Below are 20138 nucleotides of genomic sequence, written 5' to 3'. Positions count from 1 at the left end.
TCTGAGCGCCCAGCCGCTAGCCAGCTTCGGCGTTTCGGGAGGAAGGGGGCCCGGGGGCTCCTGGGGTCCCGGGAGGAGGCAGTGCGCCCACACGTGGCCGCCGTGTTCTGGGCGCGGCGATGCGGAGCAGGAGGCCCCGCGGCCCCTCCCACGGGCCCTGCGACCCCGGGCCTAGGGGCCCGGGCGTGTACGCGGAGTCCGTGTGGAAACCCACCTCCATAATAAGGCAGACGCTGGTCATTAGCATGTGGTCTTTGTTAAAAGCATCACAAATGATTTATTGGTTTTTAAAAAGGAAAAATAAGAAAGACTTTAGGCATCTTTGTCATGTGCGTGTACCGAGAACGGGCGCGGCCTGGTGGCACAGATGGCCGGCTGCCCGCAGCAGACTGGTCTTACCCCAGGTGCCTATGTATACCTGGACATCGGAAGTACGGAGCCTCGGATGTGCGACCAGACAGACCCAGACCCACGTGCCCAGCCCTAAGGTCATGGGGATGGAAAGGATGAGGTGATACCAGATGCCACCTTAGTCCCAGGTGCCAGGGTCCACAAACTCAAAATACTCTTAATAGAAATAACAGCATGAAATACAAGAAAAACACAAATAACTGAGGGATGAAACCCACTCAAAGAGCAGGGGGAATGAAGTCGAGTGGCCAAGCAAGGCTGGTGGGGTCACCCACAGGCACTGGTGAGCTGGGAGGGGCTCGTCCCGGGCATCCGTGCCGACCTCGGGCTTGGACCTGGGCACTGCTGACAGGTGTCTGACCCTGTGTCTGACGCTTGTGGGACGGGATGGGTGGGGGAGGACGGAGGTCACAAGGCTCCTTAAGGTGTCTCTGGAGCCTGCAGGCAGGCTGGGGGCAGGGGGGTTACAGCAGAGGTCCAGGGACTCCCAGCCTCTTCCCGTACCCACCTCACCAGCTGCACATCGGCGCGTCCCTGAGCCCCAGCCCTTCCTCACGGAAGGTCAAGAACTTTCAGGGGGCCGTCTGTGTGTTGGGGGGATACCCTGCAGCCCCTCTGGTGAGCAGGGTGGTGAAGAGAGGCACACCTTCGCCACCTGGCTGTGTGACCCACTGTTCCCCATCTTCCCTGTGGGCTCAGAGTCCCCATTTGGGACACAAAGGTGCAGGATTGGAGGGAAACCCCTCCAGGCCCCAAAGACTGAGGGACTCCTGCGAGTCAGGAGCCTGTTCTGGGTGTGGGGACCCTCCCTGGACCTCCGCCCCCAGCTATGCTTCATTTCTGGAGGAGATGGGTTCACGCCCCCAGGCCTCATTCTGGACTCACCATCAGCCAGTGGGTTCCTGGCCTGGGGCTCAGTGGTCCCCACCTGCCGGGGAAAGGCCCTGGGCCACCTGCCTGGGGGCGGATTGGGAGGGGATGGGGGGAAGGGGAAGGGTACTGACTTTCAAGGCAAAAGGTGAAAAATCTCCCCGGGGATGCTCCTGGGCACACGGGCCAGCGTCCCTGATCCTGGGTATCTCTGAGTGCGAGGAATCGCCCAGCACGGGAGCAGACAGTTGCTCCCGGCTGTGTGACCTTGGGAAGGGTACCCCTCTTGGGGCCTCCATTTCTCCATCTTCAAAATGAGGGCCACATGCTGCATGGCCCCTCCTTCTGGCTCTGCCATCCTAAACCTCCTCCGGTCTGGGTTTCTGCAGGGGACCACAGGCCAGAAGGAAGCGCAGGACCCTGGGCGCACCGGTGGGAGGGCACCACCTGCTGGCTGGCTGCAAAAACACAGGCCCTGGGCCCCTGGCCCGGGGAGCACCTCTGGCCCTCTGGCCCGGGGAGGCATGGAGCCAGGACAGGCAGCAGGCAGCCCAGGGCGATCTGGACGTGGGCTTTTCAAAAACAGGCTCTGACAAAGCCACCCGGAGGGCTCCCACCTGGCCATAGAAATAGGAATTGAACAGAACTCCCCCAAAAGGAAACAGCTACCTGGAGGTATTCACATTATCTGCAGTTTAAAAAGAGGGGGGACAGCGGGAGGCATGTGTGCGGTGCTGGGAGGGCCTGGGACAGGGCTGGGGCCACGTCACAGGCTTTCTGGATTCTGGATTCTGCCCCTGCACAGGGACAGCCATGCAGGCAGGAGCCGCCTTTGGGGGTGGGTCTGAGGAAGAAAACAGGCCTCCAGTGCCCCTATGCAGACAGGAGCCCACGGAGCAGGGCGGCTGAGAGGGTCTGCGCACTCCGGCCGCCCAGGTGGGCTCACCTCCCCGCCTCCCAATCCCAGGTGGGCAGGCCTTGGCCCTCAGGCTGGGGTGATGGGGTGCAGGCAGCCAGCGCGGCAGCGCAGGGCTCAGAGGTGGAGAAGTGCCCAGAGTCGCAGTGGGGACAGCAGGCGGCACCGTGTGTCCAGGGAGGGGGCTGGACGGACCGGGGGCGTCTGTCACCCCGCATGGGGGCGGCAGGAGGAAGTGGCTTTTCCGCAGGATTCTGAGGGGGCGCTAGTCCCAGGACCAGTGCTGGCGCGTTTGTGGCTCTGTGCCCTCCACGGGGAAGAAGGAACAGGGACGGAGCTCGGGGTGCGGCCCTCCGCGGTATCAGCTCACCAGGTAGCTGTGCATCTCGCGGGAGTTGATGCTCAGGACCACGCCGGAGTGATTCCCTAGGAAACACCGAGATGCCTGTGAGCACAGGCCCCTGGGCTGCAGAGGGGCAGGGGGGCGGACAGCCGTGCGGGACACAGTACACAGTGGTGGTCTTGGCGATCGCCATGTGCGGTGGCGCCCCTCGGTTCCTGCAGCGTGTGGGTCGGGCCTGAACGCAGTGCAGAGGCAGTGGGGCGTCCACGCCTCCTGGAGGGCGCCTGACAGTGCATTCTCCTGGGGCTGGCACGAGCAGTGGACCCTGGAGGGGCTCCAGAGGGAGGCCGAGGCCAGCCACTGCCCGTGCTGACCTGCACTGGGGCCGAGCCGGGCATCAGCAGCAGGGGGATGCAGGAGGGGTGTCGTGCCCTCCAGGAAGTGGGTGCTGAAAGGCCGGCAGGAGAGAGGAGGGGTCGATGAGGGTCAGGAGCACGGGGCTTAGCTGCCCAGCGGAGCTGCGGCCCTGAGACCCGGCAGGGCTCAGAAGCTCCCAGAGCCTGTCTCCTCCCCGGCCCAGAGAAGAGCCAGAAAGGGGGCTGTGCTAGGTCACACCAAGCTTCTCACTGTCCGGGGCCAGCCCCTCCCCCTGAAGATGGGCAGGTCGGTGGCTGCCTTGACAGGCAGAGCAAGGCGCAAATGACAGTATGACTGTGGGGAAAGGGGGTGCGGCTGCCACGCGGCCGCTCTCTCTCCAGGTCTCTGGGAACCTGGCCGCCATGCTGTGAGGAAGCCCAAGCCACCCAGAGGCCCCAGCAGGCGTTCAGGGGCCGGAGGACAGCCTACGGAGGGCTCATCTGACTGCCCGCAGTAACTGCCAGGAAAGCTGTGAGGTGAGTGCTCCCTAGTCCTCGACGCAACCTCAACAGAGCCCCTGAGAGCCGTGTGGCCGGGCTCGGTCACCCCCAGAAGCATGAGAGGAAACAGTGATGAGGGGCAGAGGCACGCTGAGCGGGGCGCTGGGCAGCCGGGAGGGTGTATTCTCCCTGCTGGGCATGGTGAGAGTCAGTGAGATCACGTTAACAAAAACCGTCCATAAACTGTGAAGAGCTGTGCGCGGTGCAGGTGTGCATCATGCCCACGCAACTGTCATTTCCAGGGAGCAGGAGGGCTGGGAGTGCTGGAGGGGATGGGGGGCCCAACATCCCGAGAACAGCCGGCTTCCCCGTGGGGGCCGGCCCCACTCTGGCCTCTCCCCGTCCTCCAAGGGGACAGAAGGGTGTTTGGGGACTGCTGGGCCAGTGCCCGGGTGTCCACGGTCTCAATTCCATCCCCACCGGGGGTTGGGGGTTTCCGGGCGTGCATTACCTAGAGCCTGCGCGTGGAGCTCGCCCTCTATGAGCGCCTCACCCCTGATGGCGCTCTGGCCACCCTGGCCGTGGCTCACGGGGCTGGTCATTTCCTGCTCCTTCTCATTGTGCATCTGGGCGTACACGGTCCTGCCCGGGCGTTTCCTAAGGGCAGAGGTGGGGGCTCAGGGTGGTGCCCAGGCCTTCTGTCCTTGCCAGCCCCCAGGCAGCTGGGCCCTGGGCCACCCTCGTGTGTGGTGTGGACAGCACTCCTGGGGCTCATCTCCTCCAGGGAGCCCTCCTGCCATAGCTCCTGCAGCCTGGGCCTCCCTCTGCCCAGCACACAGGGCATCTCCCCTCAGCATGGACTGAGGGCGTGCTGTAGGCAGAGGGCATTTTACCCTCATTTCCCTGTCACTAGCATCCCTGGGCCAGCAGCACCCCAGGTTCTGGCTGGCCTGGTGGGCATGCCTTCTCACTTGACCCACAGTACCACCCAGCCTGAGGGGGGCCCGCAGAGCCCTGGGGCCTGGGACTGTGCCTTCATCAAAATCCCATCGTCTCTGGGGACAGAGGTGGAGAAGAGCATGGGCACAGCCGCTCTGCCTCAGCTGGGACTGGGTGCAGGCCCCTGGGGCCAGGCTGCTTCCTGTTCAATGCCCCAGTTAACTGAAGCAAAACCCCAGAAGGGCATGTGGTCCCATTTTACAGATGAGGGACCTGAGACTCCGTGGACAGCAGGTTCCTCAGATGTCACTCACCAAACATTGCCAGTTCTCCGAACACAGTACACTGGCAAGATGCCCGTTCTGGCCCCTCGGCTGGGGTGGGCCACGAGACCAGCCCCTATCCCTCCTCTTGGGCCCCCTTGTAAGGATGAGGTCAGTGACTGGCCCGAGGAACGGAGCTGGGCCGGGAAGGACCGGGGCCCAGGCCTTGAGGCTGGCCAGGCCCTGCCGCCTCGCTGGGCTCTCCCACGGTGCGGACAAGGCCTTGAACTCAGTGGGAAGGGTCCGGGGCACAGAGACCCCAAAGGGGCAGAGATGGCTGGAAGCCTTTACTTTTTCATCTGCTCTGCACACTCTGGGGACCCCAGGCTCGCATGCACACTTGCACGGCAGAGAGCGGGGCGGGGGGCACCAGCCCTGAGCTCCCCGGGAGAACCAGCACACCCACTTGACAGGAGCAAGCTGAGGTATGGGACCATTTTCCACCGGGCACAGCCGTGCTTTTGTGACTTGCCTTGGTGAGAACCTGAGTGTCGTGGTACATGGAGCGGCGGGGGGTGTGCAGAGTGGGTGGGGTGGGGAGCCAGGGGGAGGGGGCCTGGGGGTTCCGGGTAAATACCGTCCCCTCTCCTGACTGCAGCTCAGTCGCCCTGTGGGTGGGATTAGCCTAACCCCAGGTGGCTGTGCGGGCTCGGGGTGGCACTGTGGGCGGAGGAGGTGGCACGGTGCTGAGGCTGAGGATGGTTCAGATGGAAGTCACGGGGACCCTGCCCCAGTCAGACAGGAGGAATCCAGCCCGGCCCATGGAGAGGCCACCCAGAAACACCCATGGGGGCAGAAGGGCCGTGAACCTGTCTTGAGGGTCAAGAGCGTCTGTCACCCACCTGCAGACCCTGCGGGGCCAGGAGGGTAAATTCTGCCCGAGACCAGCGAATCCCCAGCCCAGAGGGGGCACCTGGGGTCACAGCCCCTGGGATTCTGTCAGCACCAACTTTAACCTGCTTCTGTGTTCAGGGCAGGGAGGGGACCTGGCTTCAGTGCCAGAAATCTCAGTGTCAGATGCCACTCCCTAGCTGTGATGAATCCCACTCCCGGAGTGGCCATGTTACCTGTGCCAAGAGCAAGCAAACAGAAAGGAGGGGGCATCTCTGGCCTGGCTGCCTGGTGGAAGGCTGTGTCCTTTGTCCAGGAGTGGCTTTGCGGGCTAAGGATCCAGATCCAGTCTGGCTTTGAGGTGCACATGGGACACACCCCAAACGCTGGGCCTGTTTGCCAGAAGCCAGTGCCTCTCCAGGCTTAGAAATCAGGAAAGGCCACGGCCTGGCACCTGCTCCAGCCAATTTGATTAGCAAACTCCTACTCATCCTTCGGGATCCCCACCAAGAAATCGCCTCCTCAGAGAAGCCCTCCCGGGTCCTCCAGGCCAATTCAGGCCCCCATCACACACCCTGAGAGCACCTCAGCAACCCTGTCAGTTCAACCGGATAATGAGGCAGGTGAAGAGCTGCCGGACCTGCTCCCAGCCAGGACACGGCTCCCCGAGGGCAGGCACCACACCGTGCCCACCAGCACCAGGGCCTGGCACGCAGGAGGAGGCATGCATGTAATGACTGAAAACCCCGTGAATGCTAAAGGCAGTCAGGAGGCTCTGGAGAGGGGTGAGTGGGGTCCAGGGCCCGGGGGGAGTGGGGCTGGACAAGGGACCCTCGCCTCAGAGGGGCAGGTAAGGATAAGCTGGGCCTTCACACGGTCGCCAAGGGCGACCCTGACCGGGAGACCCTGAGGCCACTGGAGCTGAGCCAGGAGGATGGGGAGAAACAACAGGGTCAAGTCTGAAGCTGTGCTTTTTGGAAAATAAGTCTGTCGGCACTTCCTGGTCGTTTCGCTCGTTCCCGGGTCCGGCATCCGGGTACGTCCAGGTTCAGAGCCCCTGTGGCTGGCCCTGGGCAGTCCCAGCGTGGCGGGTTATGAAACGCATTTCGCAGATGAGGACCGGGGACCAGAGGGGAGAGGGGTGCCAAGGCCCTGCTGGAGACCACACGGTGTGCCCGCCGCCCCCCCCGCGGGCGCCCCAGCAGTCCCCCCATCTGGACACAGCCCCCCACGGCCTGGCTGGCAGCAGCACTCCAGCGGGCGCGCAGAGGGAAGGCATGTACGGCTGCCGCGGGAAGCCTGGGCGCCCTGGGCACGTTACCCCACCTCTCTGAGCCTGGGCGTCCTCCTCCTCGGTGAGATGGATGGGGTGGGTGTTGCCCGGCAGAGGGGAGACGGGCCGGAGGACGCGTGCTGGGCTGAGAGCGGCTGCCCGCCTCCCTCGGGGTTCAGACCGGGAGGTGCCAGACGAGCACCCGCCCCAGCAGCCCCAGCAAACTCGGACCCCCCGAGGCGTGCTGGAGGCCTGCCCTCACCCGCCCACCGGGGAGGCCAGCGGCCTTGCCTTTTGAACTTGTAGAGGATGAACGCTCCTGCTGCGCAGAGCCCGATGGCCGAGAGCACCGCCGCCGCCCAGTAGCCGCCGCCTCCCGGCCTCCGAGACTCTGACGGCAAAGCAGGGTTAGTGCCAGCGTGGACGCCGCCCCACCGGGCCTGCTTCCCCGGACACGGGGTGACTCCCCTGGTCAGGCAGGTTCCCCCGTGCGACTGAGGGACCCGGGCAGGCGATGCAGGCCGGGCGGCCTGGAGGAAGCCCTGCCCTGGGGCCTCAGGACCCCCAGGGTGAACCTGGGCCCTGGTCCTCCTTCTGGAAAGTGGACGGAACTCTGCCCATGCCTGTGCTGGCACGGGCTGACCCTGCCACCCTTCTCAGCGGGCACGACATCTCCAAAGAGCAGCTGGAAGATGTTCAGCTTCTGGAAGATTCTTGCCCAGAAGGGAACCCAGAGCTCTGTGTTGCAACAGTGGAGATGAGAGCGAGGCCTTGGGTCTGACCAGTTTTAATTGGGGGTGATGCCCAGCCAGGTCGTGGGCAGCTGGAGAGGCCCCCACCCCATTCCCACAGTGAGGGGTGCTGCCTGAAGGGCCTGTCTGCCCCTCCCAGGCCTGGCCATGGGGAGCGCCTGGCCTCTCACCTGTTTCCATGTCCCTCACAGCCACCAGGACCCGGACCCCACCTCGCAGGAGGAAGCCGATCTTCTGTGCGTTCAGCACCTGCCGGACGGCCGTGAGTCTCTGGAAGAAGGAGGGGAGGGTGAGGTGGACCCTCTGGAGCCCCCCAGAGGGGGTGGAACTGCAGGCAGACCCCGGAGAGATCCGGCCCTTCCAAGCCAGGGGTCAGCGGAGGGAGGGCCACTCAGCCGCCCGGGGCCTCAGGCTGCTCATCTGTGAAATGGGGACACGCGCCCAGCAGCCGGCTCTCATCAAGGGCGGCCCTGCCCCCCAGCTCTGGTTCCAGCCGGCGCCATGCCGCGTGGGGAAGCTGGGGAGCCAGCCGTGCTCCAGGCGGCCTCTAGGCCCGGCGGCGGTCCAGGAGGGCTTCTCGGAGGTAGAAGACCAGGAAGAGGAAGACAGGGATGGGCCACTTGGCCTGGGCAGTGGGGGGAGCCCACACCTGAGGGAGGGAGGCCCCGCGGGCGATCTTATGGGTCGTGGGGTGGCGGCCAGGGAGGGCAGCTGGTTTGCCATTTCCCCAGGGGGGTCCTGGGGTTCAGGAGGGAAGGTGGCAGCCGTGTGGGCGATCGGGTGGGTGCAGGGTCCTCGCGGAAGGCGGCCTCTGACGGACAGCAGCCCCCGCAGCTCCCATCTCAGCGGCTCTGCTTGCTCAGGGGTCAAACCCGGCCTCCGTGAGGTTTCTCTGGAGGTTCCGCGAGGGCCTCTGCCTGCCCCGGGGAGTGAGGGACGCGTGACCCTCGGCCAACACAGCCTGGGACTCTATGGGCAGGAAGACTCTGCCCTGCCCTTCACTGTGCAGCCTGGAGGGGGCGTCTTTCTGTTTTGAGGGGTCGGCGTGAGGATTCAAAGAAACTGTGAGAAGAGCCTCAGCACAGGGCCACGGTGTGGCGGGCGCTGCTGGGGGCCACGGCCTGTCCTTACGGGTCTCCCGCACCCTGGGTGTGGGGTTTATGCTCAGGACTCTGGCAAACGGGGCCAGGACGCCCCCCTGTCCCTCACCTCCTCTCCTGCCAGCTCTCACTCTGCCCCTGACCCCTGCAGAATTGGCCCCTCCGCAGTCAGGGGGCTGCAGGTGACCATCAGCAGAGGCAGGCAGGCCTGGGTGCCTGTGCCCTGGGAAGGGAGGAAGGGTCCCGGGGCCCGAGCCAACACTGGGACACTCCCAGCCTCCCCCAGGCTGTGCCAAGTCTCTGCCGTCTGTTCCTGTCTGAGAGATGAGCATAATCACCCCCAGCCTGCCACTGTTCCAACCCCAGCAGTGCCACATCCACAGGCATCTTGGCAGGTCTGTGAGTGCCCGCTGCGGCTGTGGAGGCATGCCCTTGGGCATTGCCGTGGGTCAGGCCTAGACGGTCACACGTCCATCAGGAGGCGGCCCGAGGGGTTTGGGGCACAGCTCTGCAGCCAGAGCAGTGGTGGGGCTCCACGCCCTCTCGTTTCCCTGATGGTGGCCCTTACCGAGCCTCACTTCCCTCGTCTATGAAAGGGCATGCTACTGCCTGCCCGCCCGCCCGGTGCCGCCTGCGTCTGTATCCCGCCTTATCGCCGGGCACTTTCTCCAGCCTGTCCACACGCACGTCTGTTCTCACTGGTCCAGAGGTTAGCCGAGGTTCTGATTCACCTTCCTTTGAGGTAACATTCACTTTTTTCAAGTGTACAATTCCATGGTTTTAGTGTATTTACAGTTGTGCAACCATCAGCACTATCTGACTCCAGCACATTTTCATCGTGCCCGAAGGAACCCCTGCACCCAGCAGCAGTCATGCCCTGGTCCCCGTTCTGCTCGTCCCGTTCTACCATCTGTCTCCATGGGTTGGCCTACTCTGGACACTTCATGTAAATAGTCTTTGTGTCTGGCTTCTTTCATTTAGCATCATGTTTTCAAGGTTCGTCCAGGCTGCAGCATGTGTCCGAACATCATCTTTTTCGTGGCTGACTAACACTCCGCGGTGTGGAGGAGCCCCATCTGCTTGTCCACTCACCCGCTGATGGGCACCTGGGCTGTTTCCACGGCTGCCGGCACAGCCACGTGGAAGTCTGCGTGTGCGCACTTTCAGGTCTCTGGGGTCCATAACCAGGGGTGGAGCTGCCGTGTCACACGCCGCCCCGTGTTTGACTTCAAACGCCTGCCCACTGTTCCCAGGGCGCCACAGCCTCCATCCCGCCGCAGAGAGGGTGGCCCGTCTCACACCTGCCGCGTGCTGGCTGCTGTCTGTGTTTTAAGGATGTGCAGCTGCCCCAGAGGGTGTGACGTGGTCCCAGTTCATCTCTGAGTCCCCCCTGCCCCGTGCCTGTCACTGCCTAATCAGTGAGGGCTGTTATTTGAAGGTTGCTCATTGGATGGGGGATGGTTTCTGCTCTGAAACCTGTGCCCATGGGCGGTGCTCACCCACATTCCCAGCACCCCAGGCAGCTAGGCTGGGAGGTGTGACCCGCTCCAGCCAGTGGTGGGAGAGGAAGTGGCACACATCCCCTTGGAGGGGGTGGCCCAGCCCCCCACCACAGTGACCTTGGAGGCCATGTGAGTCCCAGAGGGCGTGGCTGGCAGGCAGAGGAGGCCAGCCCCTGTGCCAGGCAGTGGCTGCTGAGAGCCTTTATGTGGTGATGAGCCACCGAGACGCCCATGCTTGTGATCCATCACCAAGCCCTCGGCAGCACAGGGAGGACCCGGGCCCAGTGGCTACAGGAGATACCTTGTCACTGGGGGGGCTCCTCTTCCTTGTGGGCCTGGGAGGGGGCAGGAGCATGTGCAGGTCGGCCAAGGTGGGCAGCCCCGGCTTCACCACAGTCACCAGCAGCTCCTCGGGGATGCTGGTCTCCTGCGGGGACGACAGCCACTCAGACCCGCCGCAGCCTCTGTGCCTGCCCCTCTCCGGGGCCCTGAGGAGCCCCTCTCCCCTGTGACCTGGGTCCTGGCCATCTGTCCTGCAAGCCGCTCCTGACCCTGCACGCCATGGTGCCCCGCTTCGCCCCTGCAGCAGTCCTCACCCCACCACCGGCCTCTGCTAGGCCAGGCCTGCCCCTCACGCCATGGCCAGAGGCAGCCTCACAGGCTACTGTCCTCCTAGGTGTCAGGGCTCTGACCCCTCAACCGTCAAAGGTCAGCTCACGCGGGTCCCTCTGCCTCCTGAAAGCACCACGCCATGTGCTTTCATCTGGCGCACTCCTACTCATCTTCCAGCGCCCAAGACAACATCACCAGCATTATTAATGGCCGAGAGGAGGCAGTCAGAGTGGGCCTCAGCCTACCACAGCCTTGGATGACTCGGGGTCCCCGTGCCCACCCTGACGCACTTTCCCCGCCCTCCGCGAGCTCCCTGCAGGCTCGCACTGAGCCCTCTCTGCCCAGTGCCTGGCCCAGAAGAGCAGCTCCAGGAATAAACGAAAATCACTTTAAAGAGGTTCTGTTGTTGGAGGACAGCAGCTGAGCCCTGTGCAAACAGCTGGTGCAGGGAGGATGCAGTCCTGTCCCTTCCCTATGAGGTGACACTCCAGCCACATGTCCCCAAGCCAGGGCAGTGGGCCCTCGCTGGCTTCTAAGCACCCAGGCCAGTCCGCTTCAAAGCCAGGGCATGATGGTGCGGGGCAGCACCCCTGCCCTGCCCCCTGAGGGCCCCGGGGCACCCCCCAACACCACCCCCCAACACCACCCCCCGATTTCTCTGAGGCGCCCGCGGTGCTGGGGATGCACTGGTGGGCTGGAGGCACCTTGGAGAGGAGCCGGCTCACTACCAGGCCAACATCCTCTCTCCACTCGGGGGTGTTGGGGTTGTGCGCGTCCAGGTCCTTGGAAAACTGCAGAGGTACGAGCTGAAATTGATCTGGAAAGAGGCAGAGATGGGAGATCTGGTCAGTCCTGGGCAGCCTGACCGCCTCTCTGTGGAGGGCGGCCACACCTAGTGGTCCGGGACGGCCCCTGGGCTCAGACCCTGTGTGGCAGCAGTGGTCACCCTGGGGCAGCCCCACGCTCAGGAGTGGGGCTAGTGGACACTTCCTGGTCTCCGTGGCCTCAGTTTCCCCACCTGTGAAATAAGTACCACCTGCCTCACCGGCTGCCATTTAACAATAACAAACCACAGGGACTTTGACAACGATGAGCAGGGACACAGGTGGGGGCGGGCCTGGCGCCTGCTGAGCCTGCCCCGTGAGATCTGCCCAGGGACAGGCACAGGCCGCGAGGGCGGACGCCCGCCACCCAGACAGCCACGCACTTGGACTGCTGCTTCCTGCACTGGAGTAAGGGTCCCTTGGAGCAGAGAACCCACCTTCTCTTCCTGTCACATTTCCCAGGGGCCCTGCCTCAGCAGACGATTCTAGCACCGCGAGCAGGTGGTGCTGAAAGGATCCTCCTGCACCGGGGGCCTCAGGGCAAACCGTCATCACCCCGTTGGCCTCCCCAGCATGGTTTTCTCACGTGCACAGGGGGAGGAGGCTTCTCGGGGGTGAGCGGCTAAGGGACAGGGGCTACGTGACCTGGGAACCCATCACACAGAGGAGGCGTGACAGGGGTTTCAGAGTTCCGGCTCTGACCTGGTGGGGCTTGTGAAAGAAGGAACAGTGGAGAGGGGTCCCGCTAAACGTTTAGCTGATTGCTGCTGTCCTTGGAGAGGCTGTTCTTGAAGCAAAATGAGGTTTATGGTGTGCCAAGGATGGCAGCAGCGTGCTGGGTGGGGGGGGGCGTCTTCCATTCCCAGGACTACTGTTCTAATGCCAGTGCCTCGGCGGGGTCTCAGAGCCCCCAGCGAGCAGATACACAGGACACAGGGTCAGGAGTCTCAAGAGACTCCGCCATGAATCCTCTTTCTTAAGATATAATCGTGTGACAACCATGTGACAACCTGCAGCTCCTGGAGGGCGGGGACAGGCTCCTGGGAGGCCAGGCAGACCTGGTGCCCGTCCCGCCCCGGCCCTGCTGGGCAACCTTGTCAAGCCGCTCAGCCATGTCCTCATTTGTGCCACGTGAGGCTCATGAGTGCCAGGGACACAAGGAATTGGTGGTACTTATTTCACAGGTGGGGAAACTGAGGCCACGGAGACAAGGAAGTGTCCACTAACCCCTCTCCCAAGCCCCAGGGTGACCAGCATGTCCGTGGCTTGCACACCCATGCCACCCGACCCCTGAGGCTCCTGAGAAGGGGTGCTGTCCACCCTGGGGACTCACCCAGCACGTGGACCACCTTGGAGTCCTGCAGCACCGACTTCCCACAGGCAGCCTGCACCGTCACGCGCATGTCCCCTGGGTCTGCAAACCGCGTGGTCACAGAGTTCTCCAGGGTGAGCAGGGGCTGCGGGGAACAAGCAGGGCCCAGGGCCATGGGAGCGGGCGGGGCAGGAGAGCGGCCCGCGCTGAGGCCTGCTGCCCCCTGCTCCCATGGGCTGCGGGGCCGCAGCAGTGCTGGGGTGGGGCCGGCCCAGAGACACGGGCCCCAGGCTGGCACAGCAGCGACACCCCCAGCGCCCCTCCTCCGCGGTGACGCAGGAGGCCCAACGTCGCAGCAAGGCTGGCTTCAGCTGCGCACCCCATTTCGTCTTCCTGGACCCACACTCAGCTGCGGTGCTGTGTGTGAGCTGGGGCGCCTTTCCCCTGGGCCCGGCTCAGCACCCACCCTGTGGGCTGGGGTACACTCGTCAGTGTGGGGTACACACTGGCTGGCACGCAGATGGGGAGACGGGCGCCTGCCCACAGGGCTTGGCTGGAGATGAGTGGGCTGCAATTCGAACCCGGAGCCCGTGCTCTCTCCTCGACCTGGCCGGCGCCAGGGAAGCACGATCCAAAGCGCACAGCCTCTCCCTCCCGGGTGCCCATGTCTGGGCCCTCAGCTGCTGTTTGGGGTCTGTGCTCGGGGTGCAGGGCTGCGGTCTGCTGAATGAGTGAAGGGCGCCTCTCTCTGGCTCTTGAGGACCCCCCAGGCTAAGGGTGGGCAGCCTCGCCCACAAAGGTCTTCAGGACCTCCTGCCGGGTTCTGTGTGTGGCTTCCTACCGCTTACAGCATCCGGTCCAGGGTTCTGGGTAGGCTTCTGAGATTGGGTCCAGCCCCAGGTTGCCTCCTCCATGAAGCTGTCCCTGACTACCCTTACCCCCAAACTAGAAATGGCCTCGCGTCTCCTGGAGCCTCATACACCTCACCCCTTTGTGACACGCAGCACACCGTAACTCGGCGCCTACTTTGTTCACATCTCTTTCCCCTGGAAAGGGCAGGGCCTGGTCCAAGTCATCCTATGCCCACCGCACTCAGACACAGGCAGACCACAGCAGACTCTCGGGGTGAGAAGCAAGGGTGGTGCGTGCCTGCCTCTCCCGCACAGCGCTGTGCAACGGGACCTCCGCATAGGACCTAGGGCTGTGCCCTGTGCCCACTCCCCACCCCCGGGGGACCTGCGGGGCCAGCACACCTGCAAGCTGTGGCCAATCCACCAGTAGAAGACGGTGAGGTTGGGGTTCAGGGGCAGCAGCACGGCTGTGAGGTTCACCTCCTGGTTGATGCCAACGACGGGGGCCACTTCAAGAAAGAGTGCCTGCAAGGGGGCTGTGGGGTCCGGGAAAGGTCAGGGGTTAGAGGGCATCTGGGTACCGGCCAGGTCAGTGGCCGCTTAACGGTCACTGTCACCACCACCACCAAGCCTACCGCCGCCGACCACCAGGGGGCGGCCCCGAGCCCAGCCTGCCTGCCTCCCGGCTGTGCTTCCCCAAGGACCAGGGCCTCTCTGTCACGGGGTGACACTTGGCCTCAAGGGCGCGAGGGACTTACAGTTGACCTGGACAAAGAGCACTGCCTCGTCGTGCCCTGCCGTGTTCTCCGCCCTGACGGACACGCGGTACACGCCGGGGCTCTCGTAGCGATGCCGGACGGGCTCCCCAGTCAAAGTGAGATTCACGTACGTGGCCTTGAAGCCGTCCCCGAGGTCCACCTGGTACTCGGTGGCCAGGACGTCCCCCTGCAGGCAACACCGCAGGCCACTTAGGAGTGGACCGAAGTACCGAGGGGCCGGGGGGCTCGCTCCCTCCCTCACTCCTGCCTCTAAACGAGTGGCCCTGGGGGCCCCAGGGAACCACGTCTCTTCTGCCCTTGGGCTTCGCCTGGAGTGCCGGGCTGGCACGTGCAACGTGGCCCAAGAGCTGCTGAAGCCCGGGAGAGCTGAGCTCTGGCCCTGCGGCGAGGGCGAGGGGGTCTCAGGGCTGGGGGTGAGGTCAGGGGCGGCGAGGGCCAGAGGATGAGAGGGGCGGGTCTCAGTGACACGGCTGGAGAGAGACGCCCCTGTGAAGGCTCTTAGCGGTTTCCTGGCGGTTAGGGGGAGGCTATTTTCTGTTCTGTGATATTGCGGCCCCTCGGTTCTTTGCTCTCACTCTGTGTGGAGCCGGGGCCGACGCTGTGCCCAGAGGAGCCTCTCCTGCCGTCAGCCACCCAGCACGCCGCTCGGTCGCCCGTGAGTCCCTGCGCGAGCATCACCGCCGAGTAGCCGCGGACACTGCGCCGAGGGAACGCTGTGCCCTCTTCAGCTCTACAGCCAGAAAGAGCTCCTGCTCAGTCTCGTACCCCAACAGCCTCTGTCCCCACTCCCAGCATCCTTTCCTGTACCCCAGCCCCCCACAGGACACCCAGAAAACCATTCTGGGTGATCGAGAATGAAACAAGATCGTCACTGACGGCTCAGCAGCCCTCCAATTCTACACCTGTCAAACCTTAAAACCTGATCAGACATTTCTACATAAATTATGTCCATTTAACTTTCACAAATTCGGTGTGATGGGCCTACTAGCACCCCCTCCCCTCATCCACGTCCACCCAGAACTTAAGAATTTGGAAATTGGGTCCTTGCAGACCCTACTCTGTAATTAAGATGAGGCCACCTGGAGCAGGATGGGCTCTATCTAGTCCACTGTCTGGAGTCCTTACAGGGGAACGGGGAGAGGGCCACGTGCAGACGCCGGCAGAGCTGGGGGGCGCGGCCACAGCCCAGGGTCCCTCACCACAGGGCCAGAGCTCAGCTCTCCCGGGCTTCAGCAGCTCTTGGGCCACGTTGCAAGTGTCAGCCTGGCACTCCAGGCAAAGCCCAAGGGCAGAAGAGACGTGGTTCCCTGGGGCCCCCAGGGACACTTGTTTAGAGGCAGGAGTGAGGGAGGGAGCCCCAACATGCAGCCCAGGGCACCCAGAGCCCCAGAAGCCAAGGAGACAGCAAGGGGCCTCCCCTGGAGCCCTCAGAGGGAGCTCAGCCCTGTCGACACCTCGATTTTGGACTTCTAGCCCCAAACCGTGAGGACCGCTGTGCTGCTTTAAGGCCCCGTCTGTGGCGCTTTGTCACTGCAGCCCCACACGGCGGCGTCCACACGTGGCTGGGTGTTCTGTTGTCCCGCCCAGCGGGTCACACCGCTGTGGCTCCGCGAGTCCGGAACCAGGCAGGCTGGCTCACCGGCCAGGGACGGAGGCGAGTTGTGGCAGCTCTCGGGTCTGCCTTGCTCAGGGGGCGCTTTCTGCACTGCACCCCAGGAAGCGGAGCCAGGACCTGCGGCTTTGACCTGGGCAGGGCGCCACACCACAGCTCAGGACCCTTGCCTGCGTTGCCAAACTGGTGCACATTTAACGTTTAAACATTTCACTGGGTTAAAATGACTTGTCACTCTTCCCCTATCAGGAAAGTGTAGTGGAGTCTCAGTGCCGAGAACGGACATACAGAGGGCGAGGCCGGGCAGGGCGGGGAGGGGCACAGCACCCTCTGTGCTTGCCTGGCGCATCTCACACAGCTTTGCTGCCGTTTGCTCCCTGCTGGCCACGCTAGGATCATTTAAACCCTTTTTTCTGGAGCAGCTGTCAATCACACATAACTGTAAGGACTAATACACAGAGATCCTGCCACCCTGCCCTCAAAGTTTCCCCCAATGCCAACATCTTGCAAAACTCTAAGATCACAACTAGGACGGGGACATTGGTCCAGCCAGGACACGGCACACGTGTGTTACCAGGGTTCCCTCCTGCCGTCCTTTCATAGCCACACCCACCTGCCCCAGGACATCCCTGACTCCCCGGCAACCACTAATCCATTCCCCATTTCTAGGACTTTGTCATGTGGAGAATGTCCTACAAAGGGAATCAGTCAGTCTGGAGTCGCTGGGATCGCCTTTCCTCACTGGGTCCCACTCATCCGAGATCCAGGTGATGGTGCGCATGATGACCTGCTCCTTCTGACTGCGGGGCAGAGTTCCACGGGTGGCTGTCCATGGCTTGCTTAACTGCGCACCCCCGGAGGGCGTCTGGGCTGTTTCCAGTTCTGGCTTTTATAAATTCAGCTGCTGTGAACTTTCATGTACAAGTTTTACAGCCACAGTAAACATTTGTGTACAGATTTTCGTGTGAACCCAAGTCTTCATTTCTCGGGGATAAATTCGCCCAGGGGTGCACCTCTGACTCACGTGGCTGCTGCATGTTTAGCTTTTTAAGGAGCTACCGAACGTCCCCAGAGTGGCTGTGCCGGTCAACACTCCCGCCGGCCAGGTGTGAGGGACCTGGCGTGTCCGCATCCTCGCCAGCATCTGGTAGCACTGCCGCTTCCTACTTTCGCCATTCGGACAGGGGTGTGGTGATCTCACCGCAGCTTTGCTTTGCCCTTTTCCCTGCTTTTTGCCATCAGTACATCCTCTCCAGTGAAACGCCCCTTTGTGTCGGTCCCTTGTTTTCTAACGGATTATCTGCTTTCTTCCCCCTGTGTCCTGAGAGTCCCGTGTGTGTCCAGGAACCGGCCCCTGCTGGGCGTGCGGTGTGCAGGTGGTCCCTCTGCGGCTCGCCTTTTCACCTGAACAGGGTCTTCACAGAGCAGACGCGTCGAATTCTGACAAAGTCCAACCCACTGAACTTCCTTTATGATGTTGCTTTTGGTGTCAACTCTGAGAACTCTTTGCTCGGCTAGACGGTGTATTTCCTTTTCCCCGAAAGACTGACAGGCTTCCTCTTTCCCTGGAAGTCTGGGGTCCCTTCTGAGTTGACTTTGCATCAGGTGTGAGGTTGCGGGCGAGGTTGCGTTCACCGGAGGCCCGTCTGCAGCGCCGTCCTCTTCCCACCAAGACGGCTTTGCTCCCATGTCGGAATCAGCTGGGCACATTTACGTGGCTCTATTTCTGGTTTTTTTTTAAATCAGATTTTATTTTTACTTCTTAGATATTTACAGGCCTTGGGCCCCCAAATCATCCTCCCCCAGTCCGGCCCATGTGAGAGGGTGCGTGTGTGACGTACGTGTTGTCACTGTGGAGGTGTGTCCCTGTGTGTGTGAACATGTGTGTGTGTGAACACCTGAGCATGCGCGTGTGTGCCCGCCCCGGCCCCTCCTTCCCACTCCCCGGCCCCAAGGCTTCCATGAGGAAGCCAGGCCCCTCCTCCAGACAGCCGTGCACCCCAGGGACCTTTCCGTTCCAAGGGCACCCTTCGGTCACCCCCCTCACCTCGCTGACCCCAGCCCGGTGCTGCTGCAGCCAGGGCTCCAGCCCACTGGGGTGCAGGCTCCCAGGCCTGTCCGATCGGGGCTCCTGCTGGGATTCAGGACGTGACGGAGCCACCAAGATTCCCATCTCTAGGGGGCAGCAGAGAGCCATTTTCCCTGGAAGTTGGTGCTGGAACCGCGGGCAGCAGCTGGGTCCACTCTGAGAGTCCCAGGGGCCCCAGGCCGGGTTGGGGGCTTTGTCCCCCCAAAACACTGCTGGGAACAGAGCCACCTCACCCCGACTCCAGGGCCCCTCTGGGCCTGGAGAGTGAATCTCAAGGCCAGGCTCTCACGGGGACCAGGGACAGGTGGGACCCGGCACCAGCCTGGATCCAGCTCTAGTCTGGGGCCCACGTACTGGGCACCGTCCACGTGGAGTCCCCAGGCCTGGGACCTACTGCCAGCTCCGGCACTTGTGGCTTTGGCCTTGGGTGAGCCTCGGCTTACCCAGCTCTAACGCAGGTGGACAGGGGCACCTCAGGTGAGGCCGTGGGCCGGGCGAAGGAGGCGCTGACAGCAGGAGCGCACATGTGGAGCTCTGCGTCCTGGGCCTCAGTTTCCCCACTTGCACTAGACTCAAGTCCCTGCTCCCCAGTACCAAAGACCTTTGTCATCATCACCCTGACCACCTTAGCACCAAATCTGGAAGAACATCTAAATAAAGCACATGCAGTTTTAAAGCTGAACTTCCTTCATTCAATGTATTTGTCAACCCAAGGTCCAAATGCCCAGCGGAGTGGCACGCCTGCGCGACGGCCCGGAACTCCGGGGCCGGGGGAGGGCGTCTCTCCGGCGGGAACAGGGGGCTCTGCCTTCAATGTAGTCTTCTCTATAGTTTTGAAAGATTCCCTACATGCTTGTAAGTTTTTCTAATTTCTGTTTTTGATGTTCTACAATGAGCATTTTTACTTCTATATTAAGAAAAGCAAGCACACTGTAGATAATTTTAAAAGATTAAAAGGAAATACAAAAATTAACAGTTGTTCGCTTGGGGGAGCAGGTTTTTGGTGGTATTTATATTCCTGATATTTTTGTGTGTTTTCAAGTGCTCTACAATGAGTAATACTATTTTTAAAATCAGAAGAAAACATTAACACTTGTACTAAAGGAAAAAAGGGAGAGATGAGGAGTGAATCCATGTATTTTTATATCTTATATAAATTTAAATCTACACCCATCTGTGTCTATCTATCATTTATCTATTTTCATCTATTTATTATCTATCATCGATCTCCATCTCTCTCTATATATCTGTTTATCTACCTACCTAAGAATTTATCTTGTGTTGTGAGATTATAGGTCTTTCTTTTTTAACTTTCTGTTTTCCTTAAGATTCCAAATTAACTAAACCAATATAATTAGAGGTTTAAAAAATGTTACCGCCACCCACGGGAATGAATAAACACTACATGGCAGTCCAGCAAACACAAACACACCTACGCAGCAACCGCAGAGACCGTGCTTCCTTACGCCGCAGGCGGCACGCCGACGGTCCCTGGGCGCTTCCACGCCGCTCTTTTCTAGGTTTCCTCCTGCATTTTGTCAGGGCCGGTCTGGACCCAGGAAGGGCCCACCGTTCCCCCCTGCAGTTTGGAAAGGGCTGGCCTGAAGGGTGCTGCTCTAGGCCACTGGGAGGCAGAGGGGACTCCTGTCCACACACACGTCCTGTTTGCCTGGTGGTGGTGGCCCTGCACGGGCACCCCAGGGCACCTGGCGGGACGGCCGCCGCTCACCTGCTCCTGCCGCACCACGAACAGGACGTCCTCTCCGGGACGCACGGCCACCGCCTCACCGCGGATGCTGACCTGCAGGCCCCGGGGTGGCGTGAGGGGACACTGCACCTGCGCCGGCTTCTGCTGCAGGTCGACGCCGCCCTCACACACATTGGACACGACCTTCCGGTACCTGCGGTCAGACAGGGGTCAGGGTCTGCACACAGAGGCAGG

The 20138-nt window shown here is 62.1% G+C and overlaps 1 protein-coding gene across 1 annotated transcript in view; it reads right to left on the bottom strand.

Moving 5' to 3' along the window:
* Window positions 1-237: 237 nt before the first annotated feature.
* The window catches only part of SORCS2 (sortilin related VPS10 domain containing receptor 2), a 446479-nt gene continuing 426578 nt past the window's right edge, over window positions 238-20138 (bottom strand). Inside the window, exons 18-27 of the mRNA XM_057501991.1 lie at window positions 19926-20097; window positions 14475-14661; window positions 14119-14252; window positions 12887-13010; window positions 11434-11546; window positions 10419-10544; window positions 7686-7785; window positions 7055-7154; window positions 3909-4054; window positions 238-2623 (exon numbers count right to left, since the gene is read on the bottom strand). Coding sequence (XP_057357974.1) covers window positions 2559-2623; window positions 3909-4054; window positions 7055-7154; window positions 7686-7785; window positions 10419-10544; window positions 11434-11546; window positions 12887-13010; window positions 14119-14252; window positions 14475-14661; window positions 19926-20097 — 1267 coding nt within the window. The 3' untranslated portion in view covers window positions 238-2558. The remainder of the gene's footprint in view (window positions 2624-3908; window positions 4055-7054; window positions 7155-7685; window positions 7786-10418; window positions 10545-11433; window positions 11547-12886; window positions 13011-14118; window positions 14253-14474; window positions 14662-19925; window positions 20098-20138) is intronic.

This window comes from Manis pentadactyla, chromosome 5 (assembly GCF_030020395.1).
Source record: "Manis pentadactyla isolate mManPen7 chromosome 5, mManPen7.hap1, whole genome shotgun sequence".
NCBI classification, from domain to species: Eukaryota; Metazoa; Chordata; class Mammalia; order Pholidota; family Manidae; genus Manis; species Manis pentadactyla.
The sequence above is the reverse complement of the archived record's forward strand: the minus strand, read 5'-3'. Positions and strand labels throughout refer to the sequence as shown.